Source organism: Aethina tumida, chromosome 5 (genome assembly GCF_024364675.1).
Source record: "Aethina tumida isolate Nest 87 chromosome 5, icAetTumi1.1, whole genome shotgun sequence".
Lineage (NCBI taxonomy): Eukaryota > Metazoa > Arthropoda > Insecta > Coleoptera > Nitidulidae > Aethina > Aethina tumida.
The window spans coordinates 18,995,019-19,009,571 of record NC_065439.1 but is presented as its reverse complement, the minus strand read 5'-3'; the positions used below and the strand labels follow the sequence as shown (position 1 = coordinate 19,009,571).

Here is a 14,553-nt window from a genome sequence, read left to right as displayed (position 1 = left end):
TTAAATTATTTGATATTTAAAAGAATGGTGAATGCACATCAGTACATATAATACAATTGGTAATTTACAACATTAAGATTAGTTAAATTTTTACAAAGATGTATATAATATTAAATTTATAAATTTAATAATAAGATTGTTCTTATTCATAGTTTTTTTTTAATTTTACTTCAACCTACTATATTATTTCATTTAAATACCAATAACTAATTAACCAACAAATTAATTCTCGTATTCTATAATCCAGTTTAAGATTTTTGTTTTTAAATTATGAACGATGAAATAAGACTATTTGTAGATTCTATGTAGAATTATTGTGGAAAATTAAACTTATTTAATTAGTTATTCCATTACGCATGGAATATTTTTTTATATTTTTAATTATTTTATGTAAAATATTACTCTCACTTTCTCTTACCATAATATTTGACTAATACAATTATAACATTAAAATTTATTTTACCCTTCCATCAATATTAATGAGAGGTTAACAAACACAAAGAATTATATTTAATTCGCAGTTTAATTTTATATGAGGACGAATGTAATTTACATATACAATCACATACATACACATACAGAATTTATAAAATTAAGATAATTTTATTTGACGTAAACAATTTCTCAATTTATGAATGAATAATATATAATTTTCATATTTTAGTTTATTTACTTTATTTAATTCATATAAAACGTTTCATTGGTTTACTTCATTAAATTATATTATTTCGAAATCATTTAAATATCAATAAGTAACAAATTAATAATAGTATTTTGTGCTTTTATTTAAACTGTGGAATATTTTTTAAATTATGGACGAACATCATATTGTTAGAAAATAATACATTTAATTCCTATTACAATAGGATCTGGAAACACAAATCATAGTTAAATTTTCTTTTACATAAAATTTACGAAACAATAATTTTTAATTTACAGTTTAATTTTAAATAATGATATATTTAAGATGAATTGAAACTTGTAGTCATTTTTTATAAATTTATCAATATTTATTTATGGAATTTTTTTATATTTTTTGATTAAAATATTTTTTATATTTTTTCTGTTCTTTCTTTTTGCTTTTTCTTAATTTAAATCACTGATTTTTAAACAAACAATTTGACAAACAACGAGATTAGTTATTTGTTTAATTATCGTAATATTTTTTGTTAAAATAAACGTTGTAATACTATTAAAAAAATCATACAGGTAACAATAACCCTTAATAATATTTGAATATCACAGTTGTATCAGTAAAATTAATTTTGTACAGCAAATATTGTGTCTGCAGTACACATTTAAATAATGGTGAATGCGCCAAATAGTATCTACTTTTGAATTCACCAACACGAAAATATTTTAGACCATTAATTTATTTTTTATTAAGTACAAAAAAAATTCATTTACTTTTATATATCATTCATAACCCATTTAAAATCAGTAAATAAATAATTCTAATACATTTTCAGGCTTCTCCACATGCACATGAAAATATACTAAACAAAAAACGAAGTTAAAAAGTTAATTGCTTTTTACTTTATCCATCTCCGTTATTAGTTAGACACCAAGGAAAAGGAACATAAAAATTCTATTTCCAATTTTGCAGCTGTTTTTTCTCAGTATTCAATTGTTGTGTGATTAACTTCAAATACTAAACAAAATTGAGATAAATTATTGCTTCATTTATTGGTCTCAAATTTTAATCACATGAAATAGACTTAATGACATTACCTTGAACACCAGCGTGACAGAAAGTAATTTATGATCACATTATGCATTTATTTTAAAATAAACCACCAGTCAATAATAAATTACGGATGGGTTAATAATTGAAATGGGCGTCCGAAACAGAATGAACGTTTTATTGAATTAATATGAATATGTTGACGAAACAAACGATTGCGAGGGAAATTTGTAATTTACCTGGCATCTGTCGGTTTGTACGTGACGTCGTACTTGTCGGCATTCTCGTGGGAAGTGGCCCACGACACTTTGACCGACGTCGGGTTCAAAAACGTGACAGTTATGTTCTCGGGAACGCCGGGACCTCCGGGCATCGAACCTGCAACACGCAAAAACACTGTGAGGAAGCAAAAGAGAGAAAAAAAAAATGATGTGTCGATACCTCAACTACACGCAGATCGATAGGCTATGGAAATGATGGGAACGGGTGAATAAATTTGTGGTACTTAACGGGCACGTTTCGTATTCCGCTCGTCTGAATTGCAGAGGTGAAAGGCAATGGAAAGAGTCGGCTGGCGGACGTATTATAAATCGGAGGGAGTGTGTGTGTGGATGTAAATATTCAATTGTGGGGTGTCCGAGGCACTAAAATTGAATATGTGCCACAAAAAACTTGGCAGTATGCTGATGTAATAAATTGAGGGGATTAAATTAACTTCGAACACCTCTCAAACAGATGAAAAAATATGTACATACAGATGTTAACATATTTATTTCAATATGGTTTAAATAATAAATATTTATGATGATGTGTTTGAATAATGGCGAATGCGCATATACATGAGTACAATTATAAATAAAATTACTATTAGAGGCCAAGAGTCACTAAATCTTGTTTTTGAGATATTTAATGTTTAAAAAGGTTAAGATTAATTTAATTTTGCCATTTATATTATCGTTTTAAAAATTGTACTTGTATAATAATTTCAACAATACAATTGGTTTGTTAAGTGATTTGGTCATTTGATCAAATTTATAGGTTTTTAGTAACTTTCTGGGATTGTAGAAAATTTTTACGCTTTAATAATTTATTTGGGTTTTTAATTACATTTGATATTTTTAGTGATTTTACGGGGTTTTACTATTTTTTTTTTTACATTCATACTGATTTTTACATTTTTTTGTAATTAGTAATAATTTACTTATTAAATTTGTAAAAAATTACTAAATATGTAGTTTCTCCTAATTCTTAAATTACTCAAATTTCTCATGGTAATTTGGTCATAAGGTAATTTGGTCATAAGGTAATTTGGTCATAAGGTAATTTGGTCATAAGGTAATTTGGTCATAAGGTAATTTGATCATAAGGTAATTTGATCATAAGGTAATTTGGTTATAAGGTAATTTGGTCATAAGGTAATTTGGTCATTATATAACTTAATTTGGTTATAAAGTCATTGAGTAATTTGGTCAGTTAATTACTATAGGTTATTTGATCATAAGGTTTAAATTTGTCGATTTTAGTGTAAGTTTACATAAAAAATTGCGGAAATTTACATAAAAAATTGTCTAATTTGTATAATTTTTAATGACTTATTTTAATCTTTTTCTCTACGATCACATATCAATTAAGCATAAGCAGAACCTTCATTTCATTTATAAATTAAATTTTAAAATAAGTAAAAGAGCTAGTAAATATTCAAATTGAATTCACAGAGAGCAATGAAAGGTCATAAAATAAAAAGTTTCAGCACATTCCAGCTCTTTGTTTTCAAACACAAAAAATTACTTTGGTGACCTGTGTAATGATGATAAATGAATTTATCTTTTATCTTTAAAATAATTGTATCTCATATTACCTTTCTTAATGCCATAAAGGTAAAAATTATCTAAAATTCCCTTAAATTATCTTTAACACGGTTTAACATCTATCCCACGTTAATACCCTTCATTAATTTAACTTCCAACCATAAGCTACGGGGACATCTGCATTGTTTCCAACTTATATAATTTACTACTCAGACTAATTGCGTATTTCAATCAACGCTTACAGTTTTATTATCGTCCTATTTATGGTAATTAATTAGTATTGCAGACACATTATAATCCATAATTTGGCTTGATTATAATATTAATTAAATAAAATTTCATTTACATAAAATCTTACGTGAATATAGGTTATTTTTTGCATGAATTATATGTTGAATTATGCTGTTTTTATTTTTTTTAAGATAAGGTTCATAATGATATTTTTAATAATTTTAACTTATAGCCTAATTATGCATGCAAATTATAGGTATATATATTTTTAGACATTCGATAATTGTTACCCATTAACTTACATTATAAAAGAAATTGATTAAGATCTGCAACAATTATGCGCAAGTATATTAAATGTTTTTTTGATAAGTAACAACTAAACAATCAATAGACAGTTCTATTCTTACTGACACGAAAAGCCATAAATGACACTATTAGTAGCATTAAATGTCAAAAATTATGTTTTCTACAATAAGTTACACCTTTTCCATACGTCCCACACTTACATCTATTGATAAAGTCATTGATTAGAACTATTAGGAACATTTTAGGGGAAACTTTCACTCCGCATTCATCCACAAATAATTCCTGTCGGCATAATTCACCGAAATGGCCTGTTTGTTGTGTTCAACTGCATTTTTGGAATGTAGAACAATCCGTTTGCGGTGCTGAAACTTTAATGATACCGTTGAAAATTCCGCTCACAATCCAAAGAGATTGTGTCGCTTAATTGGAATCGGTAAGTTTGTGCAGACGGTGTACATTAAGAGGGCTCCTTAATGTTGTTCACCCCGTTAAAAATTAAAACCTTCCTTTCGACCAGACAGTCGAGGATTTTCAGCGGAAATAATGAGCCCTAAGTAGCTATAAACGGGCCTCTTCTAACTAAATGTCGGGTTTACGAAAACAACGTACCGGAAGCTCGGAGCACCGAAGGCAGATTACATCAAACTGCGATATTTTCAATGACTCGAAACAAAAGTGTGCACGAACAAATCGAGTTAGATGCGAATCGAGAATTTATGTATCGAACATTTTATCCGATCATTTGTTTGTCCTGTTTTTTTCTTTTAAACGTTCTTTCCTTCGCTTTACAGTTTTTTATTCAAATGTAATTGAGGCTTTTTATACGTTGGAGTAGAGTGATACTGAGAGTCGGATTCACGTTTTTTGTTCGATTTATTTACGTAGACGTTCCACAAGATTTATGCGTATCGTGGTTAACCAAAGTCTGATTGTTTCTAATGTTAATTTAAAATTATAATTTTCTAATTATTTTTTTTACTAAGGTTAACATGCGATTACTTATGTGCTATTTTCTAATAGATGTCAGCACGTTATATTATTTAATAATAGGCAACTCAACAAACACTGTATTATATAAAAACACAAAACACATTTTAATAAAAACTTTGACAAATCAGTTGTTGGTGAACCCATCCTTTTCCAAGATTCCCAAAAATTATTTGCTATGTGTGTTTTTTAATTAAGTTAACATGCGATATTTTATTTAGTAGTGGGCAACCAAATAAACAACAAGTTGTAAATAAGAACACAATTTAAGTTAAAGCCCTTGAACAAACAACATAACGGAATTAATGACCCCTTATATTTAGTTTCCTTACACAAGTCGGATTCACATTTCTTGTTCGACTTATTTACGCAGACGTTTCACAAGATTTATGAGTGTCGTGGTTAACCGTAGCCGGATCTGAACTAAAGTTAGTTTATATCACATTTTTTTTTTAATAATTTTTTACTTAAGTCGACACACAATTACGCAGTCATGCTAGATTCTAATAGATGTCAGTGCGTTCCATCATTTAACAATAGGCAACCAAACAAACACCGCGTTGTAAATAAGAACACAAAGTAAATTAAAGCCCTTGCACAAACATGTCGGAATTAATGACCCTTATATTTAGTTTGTTTGTTCTTTGAACCGGGTGTTGATAAAGGAACTGTGTCAAGTCCTCGGTTAGAAATAATAAGTTTGTTCATTCACACTTGGTCTGCATTGCTAAAGATTCTTTAGATTGAGCGGGACATAATTTAAAACGAAGCTCTCCTTGACTGAATCTTGAGGATATTATTTTCTTTTGTTCAATATGGTGTCATTTATGAATGGTATTCGTTTTGTTCAATTCACGTTTAGTAAATTATTTTTCTAGATGATAAGATTGGTATTTTAAAAATGTTATGTTTATATTTATAATAATTTAAGTGTAATTAGAAGCAAAACTTTGTTAGGCTTTTATAACTTTAATAAAATTAATTGTCCCCTTTTTGTTTCAACACACAATGTAATTTATTTGTTGGTATAGTAATTTTCATTAAAATAAACCAATATTATCTAAAAAACTTACTTATTTTAAAGCGTAATTTAATAATGTTGTTGCATACAAATGCTGTTGACAATTTTAAAGTAGTCACAAGAAACTAAATCTTATTAGTTTTAAAACGAGTAATTTGTTTGCGATTACATTTACACGACTTCTCAAAGTCACGTGTTACAAAAAGCTTCCTACAATATACAATGTGTATTTGAATTCTGAGAACAGCACTTTAATAAAAAAAGCAACTGTGTCAAGTTCTCTATTGAAAATAAAGGTTTATTCAGTTGCTACATTGAATTCACACTTCTCCTGCACATTGAAGAACACTCTACACAGTACAGGTCATCAAAAAATAAAACAAAGAATTCCTTTACTTGACAGTTGCCTTTGAGGATAACGAGCAAAAGAAAAAATAAATCGACTTTTTTAACAGGGGATTTTTTAAAATACTCCGACTTGAAAATAATTAACTATATAAAAGTATTTTGAGAGATACAATATAAAGTAAATATGCTCAAAATCAGACTTAAAAGAGGGTGATTTTATTTTATTTGATACTTTCCTTCAAATTATGTTTTCTGTGTAATATTTATTCAGAATGATTTCGACAATAAATAAATAGGGTTTTTGATGGAGCTTACCTGCTAATCCAGTACTGAGTAGCAGTATCCCAGCAGCCAATAAGAACATATTAGATGCACGTCGAATCTGGATTTGCCCCAAACATGGCGGCGTTGCTGGGGGCCCTCCTCACGTCACAAACCTTGAGGAACACCACAGCCCGCACTCCGACACCACCATCCTCCCTCACCCCGACTTCGCCACCGTAAAATCTGCAAAATCAGACACAAAATATTTTATGGCGCATTTTTATTGCCCGAAATTCAATTACGCAAGCAATTTTACCAGCACTCAGACGGTGCACTAAACCGGGAGACAAATTAATTTTGCCGCCTCGCGCCTCACTCACCGAAAACCCTCTTAGTACACGCTTTGTTTACAGGAAACCCCATTAAAATTCCATGCCGACTCCGTACTCACACACGCGTCCGAATAATATTTAATGGCGGTTGTGAACACCGTCGGGCCTGAATTATTAAAAAATGCCTTAATTAATGTGGACTGAAGCAACTGGCACCCCCGCTCCGAAAATAGTCCGCGGATTAAACATTTTATCGCCGCCCCCGGGCGGAAAAAACTAAAAGCAGAAATTAGGCGTGAGTAATGCGTCCTAGATTGCGTTGCCGGAGTAAACGATTTTAATGCAGGGTTAATTAATTTACGGTGGCCGCGTTGTGGGAATTGATACAGTTTTTTTCCGGGCCCGCGCTCGCGTCCGATACCTTAGTCCGGGTAATCGTGATTAAGTCGTCGGTGTGGCCGAACGTAATTACAAGCAGATGAATTTAATTGCCGTTATTCGTCGGGGATGCGTTAAATTTTGGATCGCGATGCAAACCGTCAATTAAGCTCAAACGGTATGGTTTTAATATGGGTGCTTAGTGAACGTATTCAAATGAAGCTTTAACTAGGACTTTTATCCGGGGTGCAAAACAATTTTACGACTAAATTATACACGAGGTCTTACGCTGGCTTTTATGCGAAGGGAATAAACATTATAAATGCAGTTGCTGTGTATTCCCGCTCTACCAGTAATTATTTCTTCATTCGAGCACTCATTAAACTAAACTAAAATATTTTCTAGTGATATTTAAAGGTGAAATTTGCCTCCGCAAAACGCGACCTTTATTTTTACTGTGTTGTGGCAATTTTTTAACGTTTTGTCGCAGCATAAATTAACCTAATTAATTTATATTAAGAACTGACATTTAAATTTAGGATAATAACACTAGCTACTGTCTTAAAGATGGCGGCACGTTCCCGATCATAACGTATGCAACCCAACCAACTTATATTATATAAAATTCACTTGGTTCGGGAAACTGATTAGGTTTTAGTGTTTGGGATTTACATGTCTGGTAAATGGAAATGTTGCCGAACGCAAACAAGACCGACGTGTGAATTTTAGATGAAGAACAAGGATATTTCGCTACGCTGAATCGATAAGAATGAAATTAAGGAGAGTACGCATGACAATAGACTAGTTTTCGTTACATTTGATGTAGCAAAAATATTTCTGGCAAATCTCCGCACCCTAGTAAATACTTAAGCTGGTGTCGCATTGATTTTCACCCCCTAAATTGTTGGGGACGAACCCAAACCGGACGTAATAAATTTTATTTGAAGGAAGCAGGACCTTTTCTTGGGCTAATCTCAGAGATTACGTGCCGTCTTAACTTGTTTGGCATTTCATGCTACATCATGAGACGTGACTACTATAAAAGCTTTTTGTCTAGCAACCGTTTAATCAAATCTTCTCCTTTCTTTATATTTACCTCGGTTTTTATTTCTACTGGCAACAAAATGACTTTTATGTTGTATGATAATTATCCTAAAAGAATAAATTTACTAGACAAGCATTTGTTTATGTTAGTGAAACGAAAGCATCGATTTAGGTGTGATACATTTGTAATTATGGCGCAACACGTACGATTTACATTTAAATAATACTGATTAAATTCTTTCATGGCGAGCCACAATAACATCGACGTGTCAGCAAATCCATCCTTTATGTCGGTTTGTTTACATTTTTGTCAGACTGCGGCGACAGCACTGTTCACTGATACCAATACGATATTTTTACATTCCAATTGTTTTTACGTAACAAGTTATATTTGTTTACTTATAGAAATTGTGATATAGTTTACGTGTTTTAATGGCATTTAACACAATGACTTGGACAAGATTATTTTTATTCAACGAGGGGCTGCAATCTCTTGAAAGCAATTTATCAACCGGGTTTTATGTTTCTTCGAATCCTCATATTTTATTCCGGAAGAATATTTATATAGCACCAGTTGCAGTGTTTATAAAAATAGACGTGTCATAGTGAATTTATTTCAAATTCTGGTCGTGTGTTCTATTTACCATTCGCATAATAACGACTTGTAAGGGGAAACACCTATCCGAATACATTAACCTTCCATTACATTTTAAAATTTACATTTCGGTCTTCTATTTAATAATTAATGAGAAATTATGTAAACCTGGTTGCATAATTCACGCGTATGAATATTGACGCCCTCTATGGAACATAATATGAATTTAGTGCTAATTTTATAATCCAGCATATATTTCTGGAGGAGGCAAGAAAAGCATATAATTCGATTAAGCCATTTAACGACGAAATGATTTCGTGAAGTCACGCCTCATAATAACACGTTATCACGTCCGTACCAAACAAGTCACGACGTACAAGATTATTGAGATTAACCTGAGGAAGGTTCTGATCCCATTGAATGTAATTTATCACCCTGGCTTTAAAGTTTGTGCCATTCAATTCCGTGGCCGACGAAAATCAATGACACATAAGCTTAAGTATTTATTACGAATCGTCGAACAAAACGGAGATACGAAAATTTGTCTCCGTGCTAAAGTGGTACTTAAAGTGCAACTCCTTTTGTTTCACAGCAAGGTAATAAAAGGGTTTAATAGACTCAATTATATCTGGGTGCTTGATTTGTGTCTTTGATATGTTTATTTAGTAATTAGTTTCTAATTTTAACACTACCTTCTTTTGACTCAACCAAAATTATAATTGGCTGTCGTCACAGAAAATATATCTTTTTGTAGTTGGTATTCATACAAGAAGAGTTCTTTTGTTATGTATCACAAAAGTAAATTAGACCTGTATTTAGATGGATAATTTATACAGTACAGTTTCATAATTTGGTGAGTTAATTGTGTCGCCAACTGTGAGAAAATAGGTGTATTATATATGTTTGTAAGAGGAAACAGCGAGTAATTCCATTAACTATTTCTTATTTCTTTCTAGCCACGAAACTCATCTCAAACTAACTCGAAAGACACTAATTCATAAAATGCAATTAACTAAAAAAAAACCGAAAACTAAACGAACTCCTCAGAAACAAGAACAGAGCGATAATGCAATAAGAATGTCATCGACTAATTCAATTTGATATTAATTCACCACTAAAGAATTTCCGATTAGGCTAAATTGAATCGCCATAACGAATCGCAAAAGTAATCCCATCGTGACCCAAATATTCCAACATCATCGGTGGCCCGAATTAAAAGTTAATAACAAAACCATCGACCCAATTGTACGCGTATCGCAAAATTGCAGATTTTTAATAAGGTTACCGTAACATTTTATTGTAATGAAACCTCCAACCAGTAAACGGTGTGTAGTTTTACAGTGAATAAGCTTGAGCTTATTTGAGGGGATGTGAAAATGGGCCGTCGAACTGGCACGTAATTTCCCACCGGAGCTCTAAGCAATTATTCGTATTTATGCTCTTGAAAAATTTCAAATGAATTAAACCGATAACTGGGATGCGTTACTCTTTCGGATTAAACGAATTACTTTCGTCGTCATATAATGTAAATCATTAGAAGTTACTAATGGGTGCGTTTGGGAATGAAATTTTCAATTTCAAATTCCCAGTCCCCGTTTTATGAGTCCGGCGAAAGTTTTAATGCCTTTTCTGTTAACTTTAAAATGAGACGAAAGTTTCGAGAAAAGGTATAATCCTTGTTAAGCCCTATTGATCTGGGAATTAAATCGGAATTTACACTTGACAAAAATAAACCCCTTTGTGTGTGTGAGAGTGTGTGTGTTTATAAGAAAATCAACGAGGAGCCGTGTTTTATTACAATAACGATAATCAACAGGAGTTTGGTTTCGTTACCATACGTCAGGAATGATAAAGACGTTCCTGAAAGCGTACGATTGCAAACACAAACAAGAGATAAGAATTTGCATTTATAAAACGACGGAACAGCTTCGACATTTTTCACTTGTGAAGAATCAATTGATTCGAAGTGAAGTGCTGTGAAGTGTGCCATCTTTTATTTACTTGATTTAGGCTCTGAGGCCAAAAGTATACATTTTTTTTTTCGATTATGGGAAAAGAACGAATATTTTGTGGTAAGTATTTTTGAGTATATAACAACTGAAGTTTAATTTTGTTTGAATATAATTACTAATTTAAATTTAAATATAAATACTTTGATAAATAGAATTTTTATTAAATTATGTATTATATAATATATTAAAAGATAATTTTTTTATTTATGAAATTTACTTTGATGTATTTTTATTTGTTTTTTATTAAAAAATGCTTTACATATATTCAAATCTTGATAAAAGGAAATACTTTTATAGAATATGATACTGAAAAATTGGTTCCTTTTAAAGTGCTCTTCACAGATGAGGTCTTAATTTTAATAGGAAGTTCTTCGTTATTATGTTTTATAAAATGTTTAGATACTTAATGATGAATTCGATGTTCCACATATGAGCGATAGTCTATATATACTGAAAATTTAAAAATAAAAATTAATTAGGTAAAAGAAAAAAATTGAATATGTACGTCCCAAATAGCATAATTCTGAGCAAACATCTATTTGAATTACCTTGTCCCAATATACAAACCCTCCACAAATTGTTCAAAACAACCAACAATCGTGTCCAATTAACACTACAATCAATACACCACTACAAAGCTCAGGTGAGTAATATTCCAATACCGTCGGGTAAACCGTTTCACTTTGCATCATCCCAATTCGAAGCTCCAAGATTAACTTATTCGCGTTGTGAAGCACTAAAAGATCCCGATTTAATGAGAAACATCTCCGGTGGCGAAGGTTAACCTACGGCCACTTCGCAGAAATTACTTTGTTATAAATACACATCCCCAGCAATAACTGGAACGAACTTAATTATTTTTTTATTCTTATTAACTTTTTATTATTTTGTGGTCGGCGCATTCGCCAGTTCTAAAAATAGCAATAAATTCAATTATATTTGTGTATTTTTGTGGTATTGTTATTAATAATTAATGAATAACTGACCTACAAATAATGTTGTTTACACTCGGTTTTAACCAAACAAATAATAAGTTAATTACAACATCAAACAGCTAACCTTATCAAATACCAATACTCATAATTGATTAAATTCCCTTCGTGTTAGACCTTGAGACGAAATGAATTTATGTCGAAGTCACGTTACAATTTACTTCTCTAAAAGCAAATATCATAAACTAAAATTATTCCAATTTGTACACATAACGAGTCTGGTCCTATTTTCAATGGTTTATTACAACAAAACTGAAAATTATCCAGACTGGTTCAATTTAATTTTCGATCATTATCAAAAGTTTTGGTGAAAATTTTGCATTGCAGATGTGAATTTTAAATTTGCGGAAACAGACATTAATGTAATGTCACGGTCAAGTTTTGAAAGTGTGCATGCGATTTTAATTAAAATTTTATCGACCCCTTTTAATATTCCGGAATATGCGGAGCCTTTTTATCCATGGTTTGGAACATCAGTGACTTGTCCACGTGTGCATTTAATGACGGGGACATTTTACTGGTGTACTAAAAAATGAATGTTCTCTTCTTAAGATTGCAGGAAGATCCTCGATTGAGTAAAGCAGGGACTGCCGTTAAGTTTGTGTTGAAAAGGAACTTAATGGTTTTTGCTGCTTAACTTTATTTGGGAATATGCACTCAACGAATATTATTATTTAATTGTGTAATATTATCACTTTTGTTGTGTTTTTTTCTTTGTTTTTTATTAGGTATAGTTCAGTAGCATTAGGTATTTGAATTAGGATTTATAATCAATATCTTTTGCTGCAGAGTTTTATCTAAGATTAGCTTCATTAATAAAATGACAAATTATTTATTGATGTGTTTGTACATATATAACTAGCTGACCCGGCAAACGTTGTTTTGTTATTATTATTAATGTTACAACAAACATGATTCATGGTCCATGTGGTACTCTTAATAGTTCATCGCCTTGCATGGCAAATGGAAAATGTACTAAAAATTTCCCTAAAGATTTTACCAATGATACGGTCACAAATGTCGACGGATACCCAATATATCGTCGAAGAAATCCTGATAATGGTTGATCGTAGAAGGGTAAAAATTTAGGATTGTATGTATTTTTGTATGTTGTATCATAAAAAAATATAAACTAAAAATTTTGTCTAAAAAATAAAAAAAAAATTTAGGGGTGGACTACCCCTAACATTTAGGGGGATGAAAAATAGATTTTGGCCGATTCTCAGACCTACTCAATACGCTCACAAAATTTCATGAGAATCGGTCAAGCCGTTTCGGAGGAGTATGGGAACGAAAACTGTGACACGAGAATTTTATATATAAGATAAATATTATTGTAGATAAGAGAATTGATAAGTTTATTATAAAATATAATAAGTTTAGTAATTTTTTTAATAGAAAAAATCCTGTTAGATTCTAAATTTAGGTTAGATTATATTATCAATCATCGATGTACGACTGTTACAATAGTTACTTCAATGTTTTTATTTCTGTTTCTTTTATAATACATTCAAATTTCTCCCCGAAAGTCCGAGTTGCATTTAATAATTTTTAATGAAAAAAATCCTGTTCGATTCCATGTTAGGTTAGAATAGCAATCATAGACATATGGCTGCTCCAATATAGACTTCCATATTTTTATTTCTATGTCTTATATAGGATACTGAAATTTCTATTGAATAAGTCGCAAAATTTGTTTTGTTTTATAACATATTTTAATTATAATAAAAATGTACGAACATTAAAATGCAATTTACAAATCTTCATTGTGTTACAACTGTAAAAATCGAATGATAAAAGCTATCAGATTCATTGATATCTGTTTACATTAATAACAACAGTCGAGATAAATGTATTAAATTCACGTATCGCAATCAAATCTTAATGTTATTGTTGCACATTAATCTTCGCAATCAAACAACCCGACCTGACAATAATGAATATTGATCAGCATCGAAGTTCGTTTATACGACTTAACAGCATCGAATAATAATTCACGGACGTGACAGCGCGATCCCGCTAATCTCTGCATCTGTTCCCTGTATTCATCATTCATAATCCATTACAATTTACGGGGCAGTTCGTGCGCAAATTTAATATCATCAGGTACGAAATGACCAATCAATGGCAATCCGCGTATCCGACGTGCCATTATCCGTGTCCGGTGCAGCGTTAGAAAACTATGTTTTGATGGACGTGCACGGAGCGGCTCCGGCCAATATCCTGCGGGATTTACGCGTCGGGAATTTCTTTCTTTAGTTCGTACGGCGTCTCGGGAGGGTTGCATGCAAGAATTATTTTTGTGGGATAATGGATGTTGTCTAGGGCTCGTAAATATTGTTAGTGTACATCACTTACCACACGCCAGTTTTCACATGTTCACATAGTGTCTGAAATAGTAATAAAAAAACAATTTTAATATTGTCCCTAAAATAGTTTTTATTAATAAACATAAAAGTTTACATATCTATTTTGTAATAAAATATTTTAATAATATTTTCATTTTTAAATTAAAATATAAATACGTTACAAATTTTATCTATGCAATAAC

General features: G+C 31.0%; 1 protein-coding gene across 4 annotated transcripts in view; it reads right to left on the bottom strand.

The window, feature by feature from the left end:
• The window catches only part of LOC109601405 (uncharacterized), a 49,689-nt gene that overhangs the window by 19,886 nt on the left and 15,250 nt on the right, over positions 1-14,553 (bottom strand). For all 4 annotated transcript variants that reach the window (XM_020017648.2, XM_020017650.2, XM_020017649.2 and 1 more), the window contains exons 2-4: positions 14,361-14,392; positions 6,701-6,892; positions 1,924-2,062 (exon numbers count right to left, since the gene is read on the bottom strand). In XM_020017648.2, the coding sequence (XP_019873207.1) occupies positions 1,924-2,062; positions 6,701-6,749 (188 nt within the window). In that variant the 5' untranslated portion in view covers positions 6,750-6,892; positions 14,361-14,392. The remainder of the gene's footprint in view (positions 1-1,923; positions 2,063-6,700; positions 6,893-14,360; positions 14,393-14,553) is intronic.